A 19,732-nucleotide genomic window follows, 5' to 3' on the forward strand; every position below is an offset into this window, starting at 1 on the left:
CTAAAGCTAACAATTCCATGAGGCGTGGTGACCCTTCTGCCCCACTCAGCTTAGGGCTTTCACAGCCACAGGGGCACTTTTTAGCCTCATGAAAAACACTATCCCTAAAATGAAGATTAAAAAAAATTTTTAGCCATAAACAGAAAATAAGTTCTGATGCCTGCTAAAACATGGATAAACCTTGAAAACATTGATTATATGAACTAATTCAGACATGAAAATACAAATATTCTATGATCTCATCTACTTATTTACTACATATTTCTATTCCATATCATTAACGTAATATCTCCCCCAAACTGAACCCAACTCACCGAGTTGATTCTGACTCATCGACGGAGACCCCTTAAGGCAAAGTAGAACAGTCTGTGTGAGGTTTCCATGACGTAAACTTCTGCCAGAACAGAAAGCCTCGTCTTTCACCTGTAGGTTTGAACTGATGACTTTGTGGCTAGCAGCCCATCTTGTAACTCAGTACTGCACCAGGACTCCTTATGCAGTATCTAGAATGGGGAAAAGAACAGAAATCAAAGTTTAATACTGGCTGCCAAGAGCAGGGAATAAACGGAGTGGGGAGTTATTGCTTACATACTCCTAGATTTGGGGTCCTGAAAATAGCTGCACGTATTGTGGATTTGAAACCACTGAATTATGTACTTTAAAATTGTTAAAATGGTAAAATTTTGTCCTACATATTTTACAAGAAGTTTTAATTAAAGTAAAAGAATACATCCTGCTATCAAGATTTTGAAAAGTGTGATGAATAAGTCATCTTCACAAAATGAAAGCAGATTTAAAAGATAATTCTTTATTTTCTGTGAGCCCCCCCACCACTCCAGTATTTGTAACCTGAGCATAATGCCATAACCAGGCCTAAATTCGGGGCCACACTCTGTTCTCATTGGACCGTCATTTAAAAAACCACTGACCTAACTGGCGGTCAAGTACAGGCAGCTTCTGAGTTGCATATGAAACCCGTTATTGAGTTTTAAGTAAGTTCATGATGATATAGCCTCCCCTTCTCGAAGGGGAAGAATAACAGAAATGTGGGTGAAGGGAGACAGTGAACAGTGTAACTTATGAAATGATAATAGCGATATATAATTGATCGAGGATTCACAAGAGTGGGAGCATGGGTGAGGGAGGGGGGAAAAGAGAAGCTAATACCAGGGGCTCAAGTAGAAAGTATTTTGGAAATGATGATAGCAACATATATACAAATATGCTTGATACAATTGTTTTATGGAATTATAAGAGTTGTAAGAGCCCATTAAAATGATTTTTAAAAGATGATTGATCTAACAGAGAAGAATCTCTAACTGTTAAAAGTACAATTAATTGGTCTATTGAAGTAGGCCCATAATTCACATTTGTAGATAAGATAGGACAGAGGGATATGGTCTGATTTAGCCTTTAACTGAAAGACAGGAGCCCTAGTGGTGCCATCTGGTAAACATTGGGTTGCTAACTTGAAAGTTGGTGGTTCAAACCCACTAGCTGGAAGATTTACAAAGACTCAGAGCCATATACAGGAGTTTTATGAGTTCGAGTAGTCCTGACTGGCAATGGGTTTGACGTCAGCTTTTAGCGCAAGAAAAGGCTGAAGACCTTTTTGAAAGCTGCATATGAAGCACGTGGAGGTGATCGTGGCAAATGTTTCCAGTGAAGATTGTTCAGTGGTTTCAGAGTGATGGCAAATTTAAGTAACTTTAACCTGCAAGTCCAACTTACCCGAAATTGGAGATTCAAGACCCACGGCCTGTCAATACATGAGATAGAGGGGGGGAAAGGAGGGACATTTTATTTTACACTCTCTACTTCATATGGATTTAAATAATTTTGAAAATGTAAAGAGTAAAATCCATAGTTCGGTTTGTTTATTTTTGTCAAGTACAAAAGAAGACTAGCTTTTGTAGCAAGTGCAAATGTTAATAACTGTAAAGAAACCTAGTCGATTTGAAATAAGGAAATATGGGTTTGTATGAGATATATTTGTGTGTACATGTGTTTTTTTAATATAGAGCTTGAAGAATCCCGGCAGAAATGCCCTCCTTGTTGGTATAAGTTTTCCAACATATTTTTAATCTGGGACTGTTCACCATATTGGTTGAAAGTGAAGCACATTGTCAACCTGGTTGTGATGGACCCGTTTGTGGACCTGGCCATCACCATCTGCATCGTCTTAAATACGCTCTTCATGGCCATGGAGCACTACCCCATGACGGATCATTTCAACAATGTGCTCAAAGTAGGAAACTTGGTAAGCATCTGGGAAGGTACATGTGCTCAGTCTTCAAATGCTCTGTTTGAGAAAAATAATGTCATAGCTTATAGCAATCATTTAAACACTCTTCTTACCTCCTGCCCACCACTCCAAGATGATAAGATGATCATGTTAGCTAGCTGGTTTCACCCTACCTTTTGTCAAAAAATAGCAACCCTGAAGGGCCTACTGATGTTTATAACTTTTACAAGATGTGGAAATGCAGAAATCATTCATACATATGCAAATAGCATTATCACCGTTTCTCCAGCAATAGAAACCTAACATAGAAGTGTTGATTATTTTGTCCTACTTCTTCACCATCATTGTAAGCAGTAGTTTAATTCTGCCCAAATCTTGAGCACCTCTGTTTTCAGGAGCTAGGTGGAACATGTACTATTCTATCCATCCACCTGTATCAAAGTCATAGCACGCTGAAAACATCCCGTGCATTCCGTGTGTTATATGATTGGCAGGGTCATTTTAGGTGATGGTTCCGCTTAATTCTTTCTTCTTCAGCTTCAAAAACATAAATTATTAAAATACTTGTCAGCTGACTCAACTTCTGGATATTAGTTTCTTATTTTTTGAAAGGAAGAGGTCTCTCCACAGTAATGTACCCTTCTAAAATTTGTTCTTAAGTTTTGGACACTTACGGGTCAAAGTTAACAAATGTAATATCTCTGTATGCTTCCAAAGCTCTTTTATTTAAACTATAGAAGCAATTTTTTCATGTGCTTGGCAAATGTGTTAGTGGGTAGAAAGTCTTTGAGTCCAGTGTGGTTATAAGCATCTCAGAGCTGGCAGGGGTCTCTCTGTGGCTTCTCCGGCTTCAGAGGTCTGGTTGCATCCATGTGGCTTGTCTTCTGCCATGTCTCCCAGGGAGTGGCAAAGAGAGAGAAGTGTCTTCCGCCTCCAAGAAAAAAGTACCAGTTTTCCCAGAATTCTCAGGAGAAGTCCACGTCCACTCAGAAGTCTCATTGGCTATCTCCAGATTGACAGCCTAGACTCCACCCCTACCCTCTTAATCCTTACATTGACACCAGATTAGGTGACTACCATAGCAAATAATAACAGTAAGGATGCACATTTATAAGACTAGATAACCATTTGTAGTAATAACTACCTAATTGAGGAAAATGGGAACCCAACTATAGATAAGTAAAACTTATCCATGGCCAAAATTTATCAGTTTCTGAGAAGTACCAAGAGTTTTATGTAATTAAAGAACACTAATGAAAAATAGAACACTTGCATTCAAATCCCAGTCTCAAAATTGTCTAGTTGTATGATTTGGGGCAAGTCAATTTCTCCCATCTGAAGATCCTCATTTCTCATCTCTAATTTAATATAAGACTAAGTCAAAAAGTACTACTAAAAATAACCTTAGAAACTTTTATTAAACAAAAATATCAAAATGTGAAGCTATTTGTCTGGGGTCTTAAAAGTTTGAGGATAAACAACTGGCCATCTAGCTGAGAAGCAACAAAGCCCACCTGGAAGAAGCACACCAGCCTGTGTGATCATGAAATGTTAATGGGATCCGGTATCAGATATCTAAGACCCAGAACAAAATCATACCAATGTGAATGGGACGGGGGCGGGGGGTGGGGTGGAGGCGCAGAGTGGAGACCCAAAGCCCATCTGTAAACAATTGGACATCCCTTACAGAAGGGTCACGAGGAAGAGAGGAGTCAGTCAGAGTGCAGTAGTGCAGTACAGCACCGATGATATATACAACTTTCTTCTAGTTCTTTAATGCTTCCACCACCCCTCACTATCATGACCTCAATTCTACCTCACAAGTCTGGTTAGACCAGAACATGCACACTGCTACAGCTAAGAGCCCACAACAGGGGGAATCCAGGACAGATAAAACACCTCAGAACTAATAATGAGAATAGAGATACCAGGAGCGGAAGGGGAAGGTGGGGGAAAAAAGGGAGAATCAATCACAAGGATCAATATATAACCCCTTCCCAGGGGGACGATTAACAAAAAAGTGGGTGAAGGGAGTCAGAGGATGATGTAAGATATGAAAATAATAATAATTTATAATTTATCTAGGGCTCATAAGGGAGGGAAGGTGGGAAAGAGAGAAAATGAGCAGCTGATATCAAGGGCTCTAGTAGAAAGAAAAAGTTTTGAAAATGATGATGGCAACATATGTATAAAGGTGCTTGATACGATGGATGAATATATGGATTGTGATAAGAGCTAAAAGAGCCCCCACTGGAAGTATTTAATATTTTTAAAATGTGAAGCTATTTTTTCTCGGCATATCCTCCATCCAAGTCTCAACATTCCTGAAGTAATGTTGCCATCCTATGAACCCTCTCCTGAAGAATTCTTCACTCTCCCATTTATATGCTGTCAAAATGGCAGTTTGGGTATCCTCCAGGGACTCGAAGATTGTGCCTCTGAAGAGCCACCTTTGAAATGGTCTTTGAGTCTGGAGAACAAAAGATGCCTCCAGAGGGTAATAGGCTCAAGAGGACTGTAGGGTGGAATAAGTAAGGTTTCCCCATGGAATTCTCGAAGACAACACTTACTACCCTCAAAGAATGCGCAGGTGCATCCTTTCCTGGCCTTTTTCTCACCAATGCAATTATTTTTTTAAAAACTTCTTCCTAATGTCTTTCTACAAAATCTATCAAGATGACCTTATTAGGATTTTTTAAAGTTATCCAAACCATCTGAGTTGACCTCTGTGCTGTGAATTTTACTGGACCAGCAGATCCCCGTAGAAACCATTGTTTTCATTGGAATCTTCTTCTTTCTCCTTCTCCCCCTTCCTCCTCCACCTCCACCTTCTTTTTGACCCAAACAAGTGTATTACAGGGAGAATTTGTCTGCAGCCATCCACTAAGCACAGAGACATGTCTAAACATATGTTGTTTGGAATAACCCTACCCATGTATGAACTGGAGCTCCAGTTCATTTTGACTTCACCTGGTAGTTAAAGTACTGTACTTGGATTACCCATTGAAGAGGGGTTCTGCGAGGAGCCTTTTGCCAGCTATACATTACTATACAAATGGAAGTTAGTAATCAAAATTATCATGAGAAATTCTCGCATAAGCCTTTTTTTCCTAGAGGAAGTACTATGTCCTTCTACTCTATCATTATGTGATGGGGTTACAGTAATGTTGTCTTCATTCCAGGTCTTCACTGGGATCTTCACAGCAGAAATGTTTCTCAAGGTCATTGCCATGGACCCTTACTATTATTTCCAAGAAGGCTGGAATATCTTCGATGGTTTCATAGTGACGCTCAGCCTGGTGGAACTTGGCCTTTCGGATGTGGAAGGACTATCCGTCCTCCGTTCATTCAGATTGGTAAAAGACAAAATAAAACCAAACCATAACAACAACCTTTCCAGCAATCAGGATTTAGCATTGTCACAGATTTTACTACACAACTAATGCTTTTTAGAAAAATTTGGTATAAATTGGCATTGTCATAAACTGTCCCTACCTGAAGAGATTATTCTTACTTAATCTGGAAAACAAACTGTCCCTACCTGAAGAAATTATTTCCTACTTAATCTGGAAAACATTTATTGAACATGACATAATCATGTTGTTTAATCTATTATGAAGCTATTATTTTTACTGTCATTTACAAGGATTATCACAGTTAGTTTTAAGTAAATATTTTAGTATAAATGCATTGCTTTCAGTAGTTACTTTGAAGTATACACAGTCCTTTGGAATGGTGAATGAAAACCTAACGCAAAATGTGTACTTAGAATCTTTCCCTAATTCTTCCTCTGAAAAATAAACACCTTCCCAAGATTAAGAAAGAAATTTCTAAACATATCCAGGAATTCATATGCTGATGTCCTTTCAAATTGGAAAAAAATTATAGTCGTGGGAAAGATTCTGGGTTCATCAATGCAGACGCATCTAATATATGTATGTTCCCCCAAAGCATCAGTGAATAGTCAGCATTTTTTGCTCATTATATCAGCTTCATTGTGATCTTACTTGGCACCATGTTTATAAATGACTCTGTTTCATCAGAAATCATTGTGATTCAGATCTGAATATTAGTGTCAGGTTTGGTAAAAAAACAAAAACCACCTTAAAACCACCTTCAAAAACCAAGAATGGCTATATTGCAAAGAATCATTAAAAAATGCAGGAAGATTGATTTACATGAATAAGACATGAAAGGACCAGAATCTTCCTAAGGGATACAAAGAATTAGCCACAAGCTCAAGACGGTATAAGAACAAGGCAGATGATGTTTGAGATTTAATTTTATTCATCATTTATTAGTAAACTGTAATATATTTAATATCTTTCAAGATAGTAATTCACATTAAATTCTTTATTTTCCAGCTCCGAGTTTTCAAGCTGGCAAAATCGTGGCCCACACTGAACATGTTGATAAAGATCATTGGCAACTCAGTGGGGGCTCTGGGAAACCTCACCTTGGTCTTGGCCATCATCGTCTTCATTTTTGCCGTGGTCGGCATGCAGCTCTTCGGTAAGAGCTACAAAGATTGCGTCTGCAAGATCTCCAGCGACTGTGAGCTCCCACGCTGGCACATGCACGACTTCTTCCACTCCTTCCTCATCGTGTTCCGAGTGCTGTGTGGGGAGTGGATCGAGACCATGTGGGACTGCATGGAGGTCGCTGGCCAAGCCATGTGCCTTACTGTCTTCATGATGGTCATGGTCATCGGGAACCTGGTGGTATGTACCCACGTTATATATGTATTTCAGGAATATATTAAAAACATAATAGAAGGGTGATAGTATTCGATTGTTCATTTTAAAAGACTCCTACCTTTTTTTCTTGAGTTGTTATTTAATTTTTTATAAATAATTTTATTGGGGACTCATACAACTCTTTGATAACATAGTATTAGAAGCTGTGACTCTACAATTTTTATACTCAGCGGAATTGTGTCAATCATTGCTTTACATTTATTGTGTGATCCCCAGTGGAGTATTGATCATTCAATTGAGTACCTCTCATAGACTATTCATAGAAGGATATGCTTGGAGTTTGATGAAATCAGAGTCAAGAAAGGGAGAATATCCAAACTACTTGTCAAAATAGTACTAAGAAATTGTGCCTTTAAGTGTTCATAATGAGTCGACCATTTCCTTGTCACTTCTAGACACTTCCTTGTCACTCCATGTCATGTGGTGGATGCGTTAGCCAACCTAGGTTTGCCAATTCTCTAGTGTCTCTGAAGCAAAGCAAAAGATGGCTAATGCTGCCTAATGGACTAATTGATCAATCCTCACTCTTAAATTTGAAAAGTTAATGTTTACAATGTGGGGATGTGTAACATATTCCAAAGAGTATGTCAATATACTCATCTCATAGAAATATTAGGGATTTTTATATACAGTTCTAATTACTTAGCCATTGAGTATAAAAAAGACCATAGATTAAGAAGTGTCAATATCGATATTAAACCATCAATTCTTTTTTTGGATCTATACTGATTTTCAATAAATATCAATTTAGTATCTCTGTTAAACAAAAAGGAAGCTGTCCAGTGGATCCCAACTCATAGCCACCCTAAGGACAGACGAGTACTGCCTAGAGCACGCCAGAGATTGTAAATCCTATCGGTGCAGACAATTTCAACTTTCTGCCACTCAACAGCTCATAGATTTCAACCTGGTTGTCTGTTAGCTGCTCAATGCTTAACCCACTGTGCTACCAGGCCCCTTACAAGAAACTATAAGGCATTTTAATGCATAATTACAAACACCAGTAGTTATTTTTTAACTGTAAGACCTTGTAAAGGCTCTCTGGTGGTGCTGTCCAATAAGCATGAGACTGCAACCCACAAGGTTAGCACTTCAAATCCACCAGTCACTCTGCAGGGTAATGCTGTCTGTTCCTGGGAAGACTGACAGTCTCAGAAGCCTATCTAGTCTCTGTGTCCAACTCGACGCATAAGCAGTGGGTGTTTGGATTCACAAGACTTGTGTGCATCATATGGAACAATTTGGAACTTAGCAAAAACTAGCTCTTTTAACTTCTTCATTTTATACATTGAAGAACTTGAGACCAACAGAAACCACAGCTTTTCCTAAGGATGAAGCCATTGAGCATGATCACACATTGAGATTGCCCAACTCTTAACTACTGGGCTCTGGTTCTGCCTTCTCAACTGCAGGTCAAGCTGTTCGCTTCTTTCCTCATTCAGAGGAGTCAGTGATCTCAATCGCTATTTCTCTGAGCTGAAGTTCTAACCCTGTTTGTTGGTTTTCCAGGTCCTGAACCTCTTTCTGGCCTTGCTCCTCAGCTCATTCAGTGCAGACAACCTTGCCGCCACTGATGACGATAATGAAATGAACAATCTCCAGATCGCGGTGGACAGGATGCACAGAGGGGTCGCCTATGTGAAAAGAAAAATATATGAATTTATTCAACAGTCCTTCGTGAGGAAACAAAAGATTTTAGATGAGATTAAACCACTCGATGACCTAAACAACAAGAACTGTATGTCCAATCACACAACAGAAATCGGGAAAGATCTTGACTATCTTAAAGATGTCAATGGGACCACAAGTGGCATTGGAACTGGCAGCAGCGTTGAGAAATATATTATCGATGAAAGTGATTACATGTCATTCATAAATAATCCTAGCCTTACTGTAACGGTACCAATTGCTGTTGGGGAGTCTGACTTTGAAAATTTAAACACAGAAGACTTCAGTAGTGAATCGGATCTAGAAGAAAGCAAAGAGGTAAGATTCTATGCATGTTTACCTATATGTACATGCATAGTATTATTTGAACTTCTGGTTTTACATTTTCAATCTAGAATTTTCTTACCATCATATAGAATCTTACTACATGAGGAACCAACCATTTAAGACCAATAAGAAGATTATTGATAAATTGAAGAATAATATGTTACAGATGCAGTTTTCCCATCTGTAGTAATGGATACTTAATAAATAGTATATGAATGAGTGAACAAACATCATTTGATTCAATCCTTTTGACAACCTGGGAAGGGATGTATTAGATTAACATATCATATAAGAAAACTAACTTAAGGCACTATAAGTACTGAGGAATTGAGCTAAGACTTCACTAACACTTTAGAGATGTCCTGACTCTTTGAAATGACATTCTGGATAAAGCAGGTCAACCTCCAGTGTGAGGAGTGGGTTCTGGGGAGGCTAATGACTGAGCTAACAAGCACCGGTCTGTTATTACAATGAATGTCCACTGAGACATCGGGTCGTTCTCTTCCTTCATGCCTGGGACATCTTATATTTTAGAGTACTGAATTAACTGACATTTTAAATGTTAAATTAGTACAAACTTTCGAGAGAACCTAATGCAGTGCTTCTCCAATTGTGAATTGTGACACAGTAGGAGTTGAAAAACCAATTTATTGGGTCAGTATTCTTAAACCTGGAATAAAATATATTGTACTCAACTGTCAGAGTACATTGCATAGTGGCAAATATTACTACGTGACATTTTCTCTCTGTCTTTTGACTGTGCTGAACTTCCATGGATCGCCTCTCTAATTAGCGTGTACTCACTAGGCCCATGAGTATTGGGTTGGCCAGACTCTCCTGACTCTGGATGGAGAGTCAGCTTCTCTCTCCAAGCCCACAGTATGACACCGCCACTACCCCAGCTTTTTGTAGTCCCATTCTAGTCCAACCGAGCGGCGAGCCCACCCCAGTCCTGGCAGCTCCCCTTCTCGGGTCCTTGGGTAGGACAGCCCTGCCACCTCAGCTTTGGGCAGCAAAACCAACCCCAATCACCTGGCCAAGTCCCATGGCACTCATGAATGGCATCCTACCCTCCAGACCAAGTTGGTAAAGATCTGACTGAAGCCTATGAGGCAGTGGCCCCACCCATTGACACCCAGTAGACCAGGGGTGTTTTCACCCTTTGAAAGCCCAGCGAGATGGCCCTGTCCTTTGAGACGAGGATAGCTATGCTTCTTATCTTACCTCCTCAGCTTCCTCTGCCTAGTTCCTTGGCTTATTGACCCCTGGGGCCTCTTGGTGCAGCCCAGCCTCTGCCCTCCTCAGTCAAGTGTCTCAAGACTAAGTGCCCAGAGGCCCCTGCTCCCCCAGAAAGCCTCCGGACTGAAGGCACTCTGGTCTCCTTCTCTGTGATTCGTCTCGTGTTCCCCTTCACCATTTCTCTGCAGCTGCTTTCGCACAGATGTGCAGTCTCTGGAGCTATAGCGCTTGCTGCCACTGGCCCTTCCCCAGAATTACCTTTGAAGCCCATAATCCCATCAACCATCGCTTCAAGGCCCTCTGGGCTTTTACTGTGAACCAAACCAAACTCAACCCACTGCCATCAAGGAGATTCCGACTCAACGCAACCCTGTGTAGACAGAGTGGAGCTACTTTTTAGAGTTTCCTAGTCTTTGGGGGTTTACAGGAGCAGACAGCTTCTTTATGCTCCTGAAGAGCAGCGGTGAGATAGAACTCTAACCTGACTGTTAGCCGATGTTTGGTTCACAATGCAACTCGGTCTCCTTAGCCTTTTACTGTTGCTGTTATGAGGGGCCTTTGAGTTGATTCTAATCCATAACGACCCTCTGCACACTAGAATAAAACGTCCTGTGCTGCTCCATCCTCGCAGCTATTCCTATGCTTGAGCCTGGTGTTGTAGTCAGTCTTTTACCGTTAGTCATCTAAAACTCTCCCACCCCCAAAGTTCCTCCATATTTTAGGTATCGTTTAAAGCACCACCCAACCCTGTCAGTGCCAAAGTTTGTCTTAGTTATCCTAAAACTCACTGCCATCGAGTCAATGCTAATTCACAGTGACCCTATTGTACAGAGTAGAACTGTCCCAATAAATTTCCAAGACTGTAACTCTTTATGGGAATAGACAGGTCCTTCTTTATCTCATAGAGTGGCAAGTGGTTTTGAACTGCCAACCTTGAAGATTATAACTCAACCGGTCACCTCTAAGCCAGCAGGGCTTTTTTGGTTATCTAGGGCTGCTATAACAGAAATACCCAAATAGATGTCCTGGACAAATAGCAATTTATTCTCTCACAGTTTAGAAGACTAGAGGTTTGACTTAAAACATTGACATTAGGGAAAGGCTTTCTTTCTCTGTCTCTTGGTTCTGCGGGGTTCGCGGTGTAGGGGCCCCTAGGCCCAACGGGCTCACTCCAGGTCAGCTTCTTCTTTCTCTGTCCCTTTCGCTCTGCTTCTTTCTCTGTCCTTTTATCTCTTATAAAAGAGCCGGTGACACATTCCAGGAGAGCTCCCCAAATCAGATCAGGTCTGTGAACTGAGTCCAGGTGTTGCACCCAACTCTAGCCCACTTACAACTGATTGGCTGATCACATCAGACCACTTCACGGGGGATGCGTACACCATTACATAACTTCCAGATTTCATCACTGCATAATTAGCAAGCCACTGAGCATCATTGTTCAGCTAAGTTTTCTTATATTTGGGGAGGGATTGGGGCATACATAATTCAATCTATGACAGCTCCAAAATGCAGAAAAGCCTGGGTCACGTTTAAATTCTAATAGTTCTCATAAGTGCATTCAGATATGCTAAACATTTGTTTTCAATAACTCTACAAAGTATCTTGGCTCATTGGATATCAGGACTATTGGACCAGCTAGAAATGTGAGTTCTTACTGAAAGTCTGTAACAAAGGATGATGGTTAAAATGGATTTTGAAGAGCTTTGTAAACTGACCAAAACTGGTGAGGTTTCTCAAAGAGATGATATTAAATCATCTCTCTCCAATTAGAAAGTAGTTTTTTGGGCTAAGGTTCAAATTTGATAGAATGTCTAATCCACTGAAGGACCTTCCATATTGATGGATACTTAACAGGTGCTCAATAGAAGTTTGTTTGATGTTGGGTTGGTTAGTATAGCAATGAGAGGCCTTCGAAAAGTGTGTGGGGAAATAAGAGACATTTTTCTGAAGCCTCCTTGTACCAGAGTAAGAGTGTGACAGTTCTACCCCCACTACGGGCAGACTGCTCTGTAGCTCACCCAGTTTCCTACGGTGCTTAGAGGAATGCTTGTGGATTTAAAAGCACTTTGCTGGAAAACAGGCTTACCATATTGATTCTGCTTTAATCCATACTTTAAAAGTTGACAAAGGTATTAAAAGTATGGAATAAAAACAATGCACTACTGAAATAAAACAAACACCAAACCCCGAGTGGGCCACCCAATGTTAAGTGACAATGTCATTCGGGTTCACCTTATTTGTTGCTCTTGGAAGTACCATCGAGTTGGTTTCAACTCACAGCCACCACATGTACCCCAGCACCCAATACTACCTGGCTCCTACACCAGCCTCACAGTTGCTGCTCAGTTTGAGCCCATGGCTGCAACCTGGTGAAGTCGTGTGAATCAGACTTTCCACGTGTGAAGTGCTCACCATAATCTGCGCACCGTTTGAACTTTGCAGTGTTCACACTCTGAGGTGGGCACTGTGATCATCTTAGAGATGAGGAAATCGAACATGATGAGTGTATGACCTTGCTGAATTCACTCACATAGGAATATAGTCATTCAGCTACCGTCCAAGCTCCTGACCTCCACGCCACACTAAGATAACTTCTTCGTGATTTCTGAAAGTGTATTCTCTTTGGTAGAGCTTTTAAATTAATGACTCTGTTATTTACTAATTGATTACAGATGCCAACTGTAGAGCTAGTCTTAATGACCAATCTCCCGTTTTAGGGATATAAGTAAATGGAGTGGTCAGAAGTGTCTTTATTCTAGAAGTTCACTTCCCTGTCCTGGGCTATTCTTCAGGCGGATGCTCTGCACTCCACACTGACCTGGGTGGGCAGGTCATTCCTAACACCACAATCAATATTCTAATTACAAAGTTCTTATTCTCCTAGATTGTGGAGGTCCAAAGTTCTGTGTAAAGAACATCCTCTTCTGGGTTTGGTGCTTCCTCAAAGTGTCTTTCCGTTCTTTGGGAGAATTTCTGTCATTGCATCTTCAATGTGGGAGGTCTTTGAGGCCAGAGAAACCAGGTCTTACTAACTTTAAATCTGCAGTCCAAAATAGTTATGGAATGAATGCATAAATGTGCAATGCATGAGTATTTATAGGTTTCAATTTGTTCTCTCAACCATACTACCTATGTTAAAAAGTTACTTCCTGCCCAGTTGATGTTTTGCCATTTCATAATTTTATCTTCAATACAGGTTAAGGAGAACATGACATTTTTTTAACCAAGATGCGTAATGCAGAATGTCAGCAGACTAAGTTTACGCTACCACAGGAGGTTTTAAAGACCTATGTTCACAATGGCAGTTTAAAAATGTACATGAAGGCAGCAATTATGTCAGTTTCATTAACTACAATACACCCAGAATTTTCCCAGTAAATATACCAGAAAGTCCTTGATGATTACTTTGGAATCAAAATATGAAGATAAGTCACAAAGTCTTGCTACTTAGATTTCATTTAAGACATGCATGGGTTTATTCCAAACAATATGTGTTTGAGTATGTTTCTGTGATCATAGCGACAGACAAGTCCTTTCAGTAATACCTTTGCCTTGGCCTCCTTGGATTGCTCTTGGTGGGGGTGGGGGGGTGGGGGTGGAGTCTAATCAACACAGTGGCGTCCAAAGGGATCTGCTGAATCAGTTAAATTCAAGGCAGGCAGACTAGCTCAGACATTTATGGTGACTATGCTTTGAGAGCCCAAAGAGGTCTCACAATATGCAGGATGACGACGGGAACTTATAAGGAAGATGTTTTTAAATAATTGGAAGCTTCATTGATGAGAACAATGCCAGGAATGTTGCAGCAAAGACATTTTTCCTTTTTCTGTATAAGAAGAGCTGAATTTCAAGAAGTAATTATATAACGAAACAATATCCCAGCCCAGTCCAACTCAAGTCCATTGTCTGATACTAGTCCAGAGTCCCTCTGAAGACGTTGGGCATCACAGCAATTCATCTGCCCATCGTTCAAGGGCAGTCCTACACAGACTGCAGCGAGACGCCTTGCCTCCTCCATCATACAGTCCTGCTCTTGCCTCTGCAGTACTTCTTTAAGTTGCCAAGACCCAGAGAACATTGAAAAGGATGATTTGGAAACATAATCCGAGCCCTTTGAGGATGCCCTAACTCCCATTTGACATAAGGCAAAGGGAGGAGAGCCGAATCTGAAAGGAAGGATTACAGGGATAAGAAACACCATCTTCAGAAGTGTATAGGCTTTGGTGGAGGTGATGTGAAGAAATGATAGCTTTCTGTTTTGATATTTTTGCTTCATAAAGGTCTCACTGGTTTTATACCAGTATTTTTTTTTACTTACCCTTGAAGATATGCACCAAGACTTTTGCATACATTCAAATTCATGAACATACAGTTTTTCCCATAGTAAAACACCAGATAATAAATCTGGGTCAGCTGGGGTTTGAGAGATGGCTCTAAGGTCTGGGTGTGTATGGCACCTGCTTTCATTTTATGTCGGGCTCTCAGCCTCAAGGTGAAGGATCTACCCATAGCTGTCTCCCCTGCATCTCCTTATCACCTGCTTTCTGCGAGCTTCCCAGAATCCCGCATACCCCATCAGGGTGTGCCAGTCCTAAACATGGAGTCAGTTTTTAAAAGTTGCAAAGATTTTTCCTTTGATCTCATTTCACCCTGGTCTTTCTAAATTGTTTCCAAGCGTTAACTGCTAGTTTTCTTTAAAATATAAACTTACTGTCCCTCATTTTCTAATATCAGGTACTTAGAAAAAATTTTCATCTGGCTTTCACTTCTCTTTCTTGCAAAGGTTCTGTGACTTCATCCTACTTAGTCATTTGCAGTCCTTGCTAAGTCTGAAAGCTGTCACCTCCGTCTTCCAAAACTTCATCCAGCACTGTTCCCAGACATCTGGTCTTCCTGCCCGAATAACTAAGAGGAGCCGGAAACACATTTCAAACTCTTGCTCCTAAATTTCAACCACTCTCCTCTAATGTGTTGTCCAGTCCTGCAGGTTCTACTTGCTAAAACCCTCTTCAACCTCTACCACTATCTCAGTTTTCTGATGATGCTGTTCCAGAAATGTGGCAAGCGTGTGGCTTGAGCAAACAGAAAGCTGTCCTCTCACTTGTTTAGGGGGTAGAAATTCAAATTAAAGATGCCCTTTCAGAGGAAAGGCTTGCCTATCCATTGTAGGGGTAAGAGGTAAAGGACGCTCCTGGCTTATTTTTCCTGTTGGTAGGAGGTTCTTCAATGTAGGAGACAGAGTTGCGACACCAGAGGGGGTGAGAAGCAGGCACAGAGAAATGGTGGCCACAGAACTGAGGGCATGAGGTGTAGCGGTGGGCTGCTCAGTCCCTTCAGGCAGAAAGTGTGCTGGTGGAGTGGGGTGCCCCAGCACTTACTCAAAGGGGAGCTAGCTTTGTCACCACAGAGAGTTAGAGCTGAAAGTGTGGAGCCAAGGCTCGCTGGCAAAGTGCAGTGCCTCTAGGGAAGTAATCAGTTGAACTAAAAGAACCCAAGCAGAGCAGAAGCCAGAGAGGCCCCAGGCACTAGTTACAGCCATGGGCAGAGTGTTTCCTCAACTTGAATGATCACGTGTTTTGTGTTGTTCCTTGTAAGATAGCGATGGTCCTTACAAGAAATGATCACAAGCGATTGTCTTTGGGGGCACGGTTGGTGTCAGAACTGGGTCAAAGGCACATGTGATCCCTGCCTCGGAGGAATCTGCCTGGGGTGGCTGGGACAGATGATCTGGATTCTCCTCCCCTCTTGGATAGGTAGAAGAGGTCAGATGCCGCCCCTACGCCATTTGTACACCTTCCAACATACAGGTCATGACAGATCATCTAGCGCCGGGGCCAGCCAACTTTTGAGACCGAAGAGTCACTCCTGTCTCTCGCAACAATTTAAAAGTTATTTGAGGGCCATACATTTATTTTTACAAACAAATGAAATCAGCAGGATCTAAATAATAGCCTTTAAATTCTTTTTTAGTTTTACTTCAGAGCCACATGTACATACTGAAAGAGCTGAATATAGCTGTTGAGTTTACAGTTTACCAAACCTTATGAGGTGCAGCCTTATGAGTTAATAGTTGAGTTCTCCAGACGCAGTGAAGAAATGCTAAGTCTCAGTATACTCATTTCCTTTGGTATTGTATTGCTGCTTTGTGGAGATTCTTTAATAGAGGACATTTAATTTTTAATATGTATAGTGTGCACTAGGAATATTTACTATTGCACAATGTACACAATGAAATATTAATCTTTAAAATATTAATACTTTGAGGTTAAAGTGCATCTCATTTATGTATTATTTAAGATATTATATATACACAGGTATACAATTTTATAATGGTAAGAGATTTAAAAGTAGATTTGCCCAACTTTTAGAATAAGTATTTGAATCTTTAGTTCTTACATTCACACACGAAGAGGCTTCAAAAAGTTTGTGGGAAAAATAAACATTATCTTTTAGTTCCATTTTTTATGAACTTCGTGAAACCTCCGTGTATATATGTATATTTACACACATATATATTCATTTCTACCCTTAAATTACATAGATTTACTTTTGTATATATAAGTATATTATGAGTTATATCTCGGTATTCATTCCTATGCCCTAGTAAGCTCCCTATAAGAAACCAAGCCTAAAATAAAATTTTAAACACCGTAAGACCAGGCCACAGAGAGCAAGGAAGACAGTTTAATTGGTTACTCTGAATGAAATATTGTGGAGTGTTGTCTGTGCTTTGCTTTGTTCTGCGTCACCTTCAAGGTCAGCCCATTTGCTATAGCACAGAACATGTTTTAAGAGGAATCAATGTTGCATCAATCCACTGAGGAGAAAAATAATGCTCTTTTCAACCGAGTTGTAATTATTAAGTGGTTACTGAATTGCCTGCTGTACAAAGTGGATGCCTTAGATACAACGTGGTCTTTGCAGTCTATCAGCTCACCTATAAAGTCTGCCCACCAAAAAAGGTATCAATGACAACATTTAGTGTACAATTTAGCAAATGATGGTCATGTGTGAAAATTCATGTATTTTCAAATGAACTAGTCCATCTGAAGTTAAGGGGGGAAAGACCAATTTAGGGCTGAATGTACTTTAAAGTGGGTTTTTAGAAATATGTTCATGTTCCCATAAATTGTGTAACTAAAAGGGTACATCTAATCAGGATAGAAATTTAAATTTTATTTTAAGAGCCAAAAAGGAAAATTAACTGGGCATATTGTTTTTGAACTCAGTTCAAAGCAGCAGACAGTTAATATGTGATGAAATAAAATAAAACTAGAAACTTATAATAAAAATCTCAAGGAAACTATTCTTTCTTAAAAAGAATACAGACTAGAAAATCATGGAGCTCTGTAACATGAGGTTGTGTGTCAGAATTAATTCCATGATACCTATAATAATGATAAAAATTATAAACAGCGAAGAAATGAAATTTATCCTATTAAATAAATAATAATAAGCCCCGTCCTCACATAAATGCTGAAGACGAAGGTGTGCATAAGCAAGTGTGGTGAAGAAGGTTGATGGTGCCCGGCTACTGAGAGATATAGTGTCTGGGGACTTAAAGGCTTGAAAGCAAACAAGCGGCCATCTAGCCCAGAAGCAACAAAGCCCACATGGAAGCAGCACACCAACATGGGTGATCTTGAAGGGCAGAGGAGACCAGGTCTCAAACAACAAAGGCAGGGGGGAGGGGAATCACATCACCGTGAATGAGGGGGAGTGTGTGATGGGGACCCAATGCCCATCTGTAGACAGCTGGACATCCCTTACAGAGAGGTAGTGGGGAGGAGATGAGTCACTCAGGGTTCAGTGTAGCAACAATGAAACTCAAAACCTTCCTCTAGTTCTTGAACGCTTCCTCCCCTCCCAATTATCATGTCCCCAATTCTATCTTGCGGACCTGATTATACCAGGGGATGTACAGTGGTGCAGTGGGGATCTGGAAACACGGAGAATCTAGGACGATGAACCCCTCAACACCAGCGGTGGGAGTGGCGACACCAGGAGGGAAGGGGGTATAGAAGGGGAGAACCTATCTTGGAGATCTATGTGTAACCTCCTCTCTGGGAGATGGGCAATGGGGAGGCGGGTGAGTGGAGACGCCGGGCAGTGCAAGATAAGATAAAATAATTATTTATAAACTATTAAGGGAGCGGGGAAGGAGGAGAAGGGGAAAAAAGGAAACCGAGCTGATTCCAGGAACCCAAGTGGAAGGCGAATTTTGGGAGTGATGAGTGCAACAAATGTATAAGGGTGCTTTGCTCAATTGATGTATGTATGGATTGTGATAAGAGTTGTATGAGCCCCAATAAAAAGATTTATTTAAAAAATAATAAGGAATATCCTCCCAATCAAATATTGAATTGAGCAGTAAATAAAATACATAAATAGTTAGAAAACAAAAGTACTTTGTCAAAATGTTTGTGATGTGACCAAGCAATGCTGAATCGCTTCATATTTAACAAAGGTGGTACAGAAAAAAACAAAAGAACACTATGAGATATTTAATTTGAGAAATTAAAAAAAGAACGACAAAAGGACTATAAGTACAAACATATGTTACTGAATTATTAAATGAGAAAAGAAGATTAGCTTCATAGGTGGTTCTTTGAAAAGAAACCCTAATAAAATACACAGAGTATAGTGTCAGTGGGTTCTGACTCATAATGACCGTATTTCTGACAATAAGTTTGTGCTATCTTCAACTGTGGAGTTCCTAAGGATTTGTTTCACAGGAGTTGTTTTTATTTTTTTAATCATTTTATTGGGGGCTCATACAGCTCGTATCACAATCCATACATGCATCCATTGTATCAAGCACATTTGCACATTTGTCGCCATCGTCATTTGCAAAACATTTTCGTTCTACTTGAGCCCTTGGTATCAGCTCATTTATTTCCCCTCCTTCCCCTCACCCCCTCACCTCTCTCTCGAACACAGAAAATTTTAGAACCAGCACATTTGACAACCACTATGAGTATGTCATTTTGTCATACTGTGATGTCTTGTGTGCTGAAGTCTATGTTCTTGGCATTTCATATACCAGTAGGGTCACCCAAAGTAAAGAGGTTTCAGCAGAGCTTCCAGACCAAGAACATACTCTGAAGAAGGTATAGGTTGTCCATGTCAGAGGAATTAACCACCGAAAACCCTACAGACAGCATTGAAGCATAAAGAACACCATAGTAACAAAACTCAAAAAGTCATTAAATATAAAGGAAAGAAAGGACAAAGTGTATGTCAAAGAGACTGAAACGAACTCTTAATCAGAGAAGAGCTAAGGCAAATGGAAGAAATAGCAGAGCCGAAGAGTTAAATGGAACATTTCAAAGGGCAGCTCAAGAAGACAAAAATCCTAAAAGGAACTGTACAAGGATCTAGAGTTGGAAAACCAGCAAGGAAGAACAGGATCCACGTATCTTAAACTGGAAGAACTCAAAGAAATGTAAGCCTTGAGTTACAAGATTGAAAGATTCTACATATTGAATGATGCAGG

General features: G+C 40.3%; 1 protein-coding gene across 6 annotated transcripts in view; it reads left to right on the forward strand.

Annotated features, from left to right (window-relative positions):
* Nucleotides 1-19,732, forward strand: part of LOC142423796 (sodium channel protein type 1 subunit alpha) — a 90,984-nt gene that overhangs the window by 30,983 nt on the left and 40,269 nt on the right. For all 6 annotated transcript variants that reach the window (XM_075528872.1, XM_075528873.1, XM_075528875.1 and 3 more), the window contains exons 13-16: nt 2,022-2,260; nt 5,428-5,601; nt 6,610-6,966; nt 8,512-8,988. In XM_075528872.1, coding sequence (XP_075384987.1) covers nt 2,022-2,260; nt 5,428-5,601; nt 6,610-6,966; nt 8,512-8,988 — 1,247 coding nt within the window. The remainder of the gene's footprint in view (nt 1-2,021; nt 2,261-5,427; nt 5,602-6,609; nt 6,967-8,511; nt 8,989-19,732) is intronic.

The sequence above is a fragment of the Tenrec ecaudatus genome, chromosome 13 (assembly GCF_050624435.1).
Source record: "Tenrec ecaudatus isolate mTenEca1 chromosome 13, mTenEca1.hap1, whole genome shotgun sequence".
NCBI lineage: Eukaryota > Metazoa > Chordata > Mammalia > Afrosoricida > Tenrecidae > Tenrec > Tenrec ecaudatus.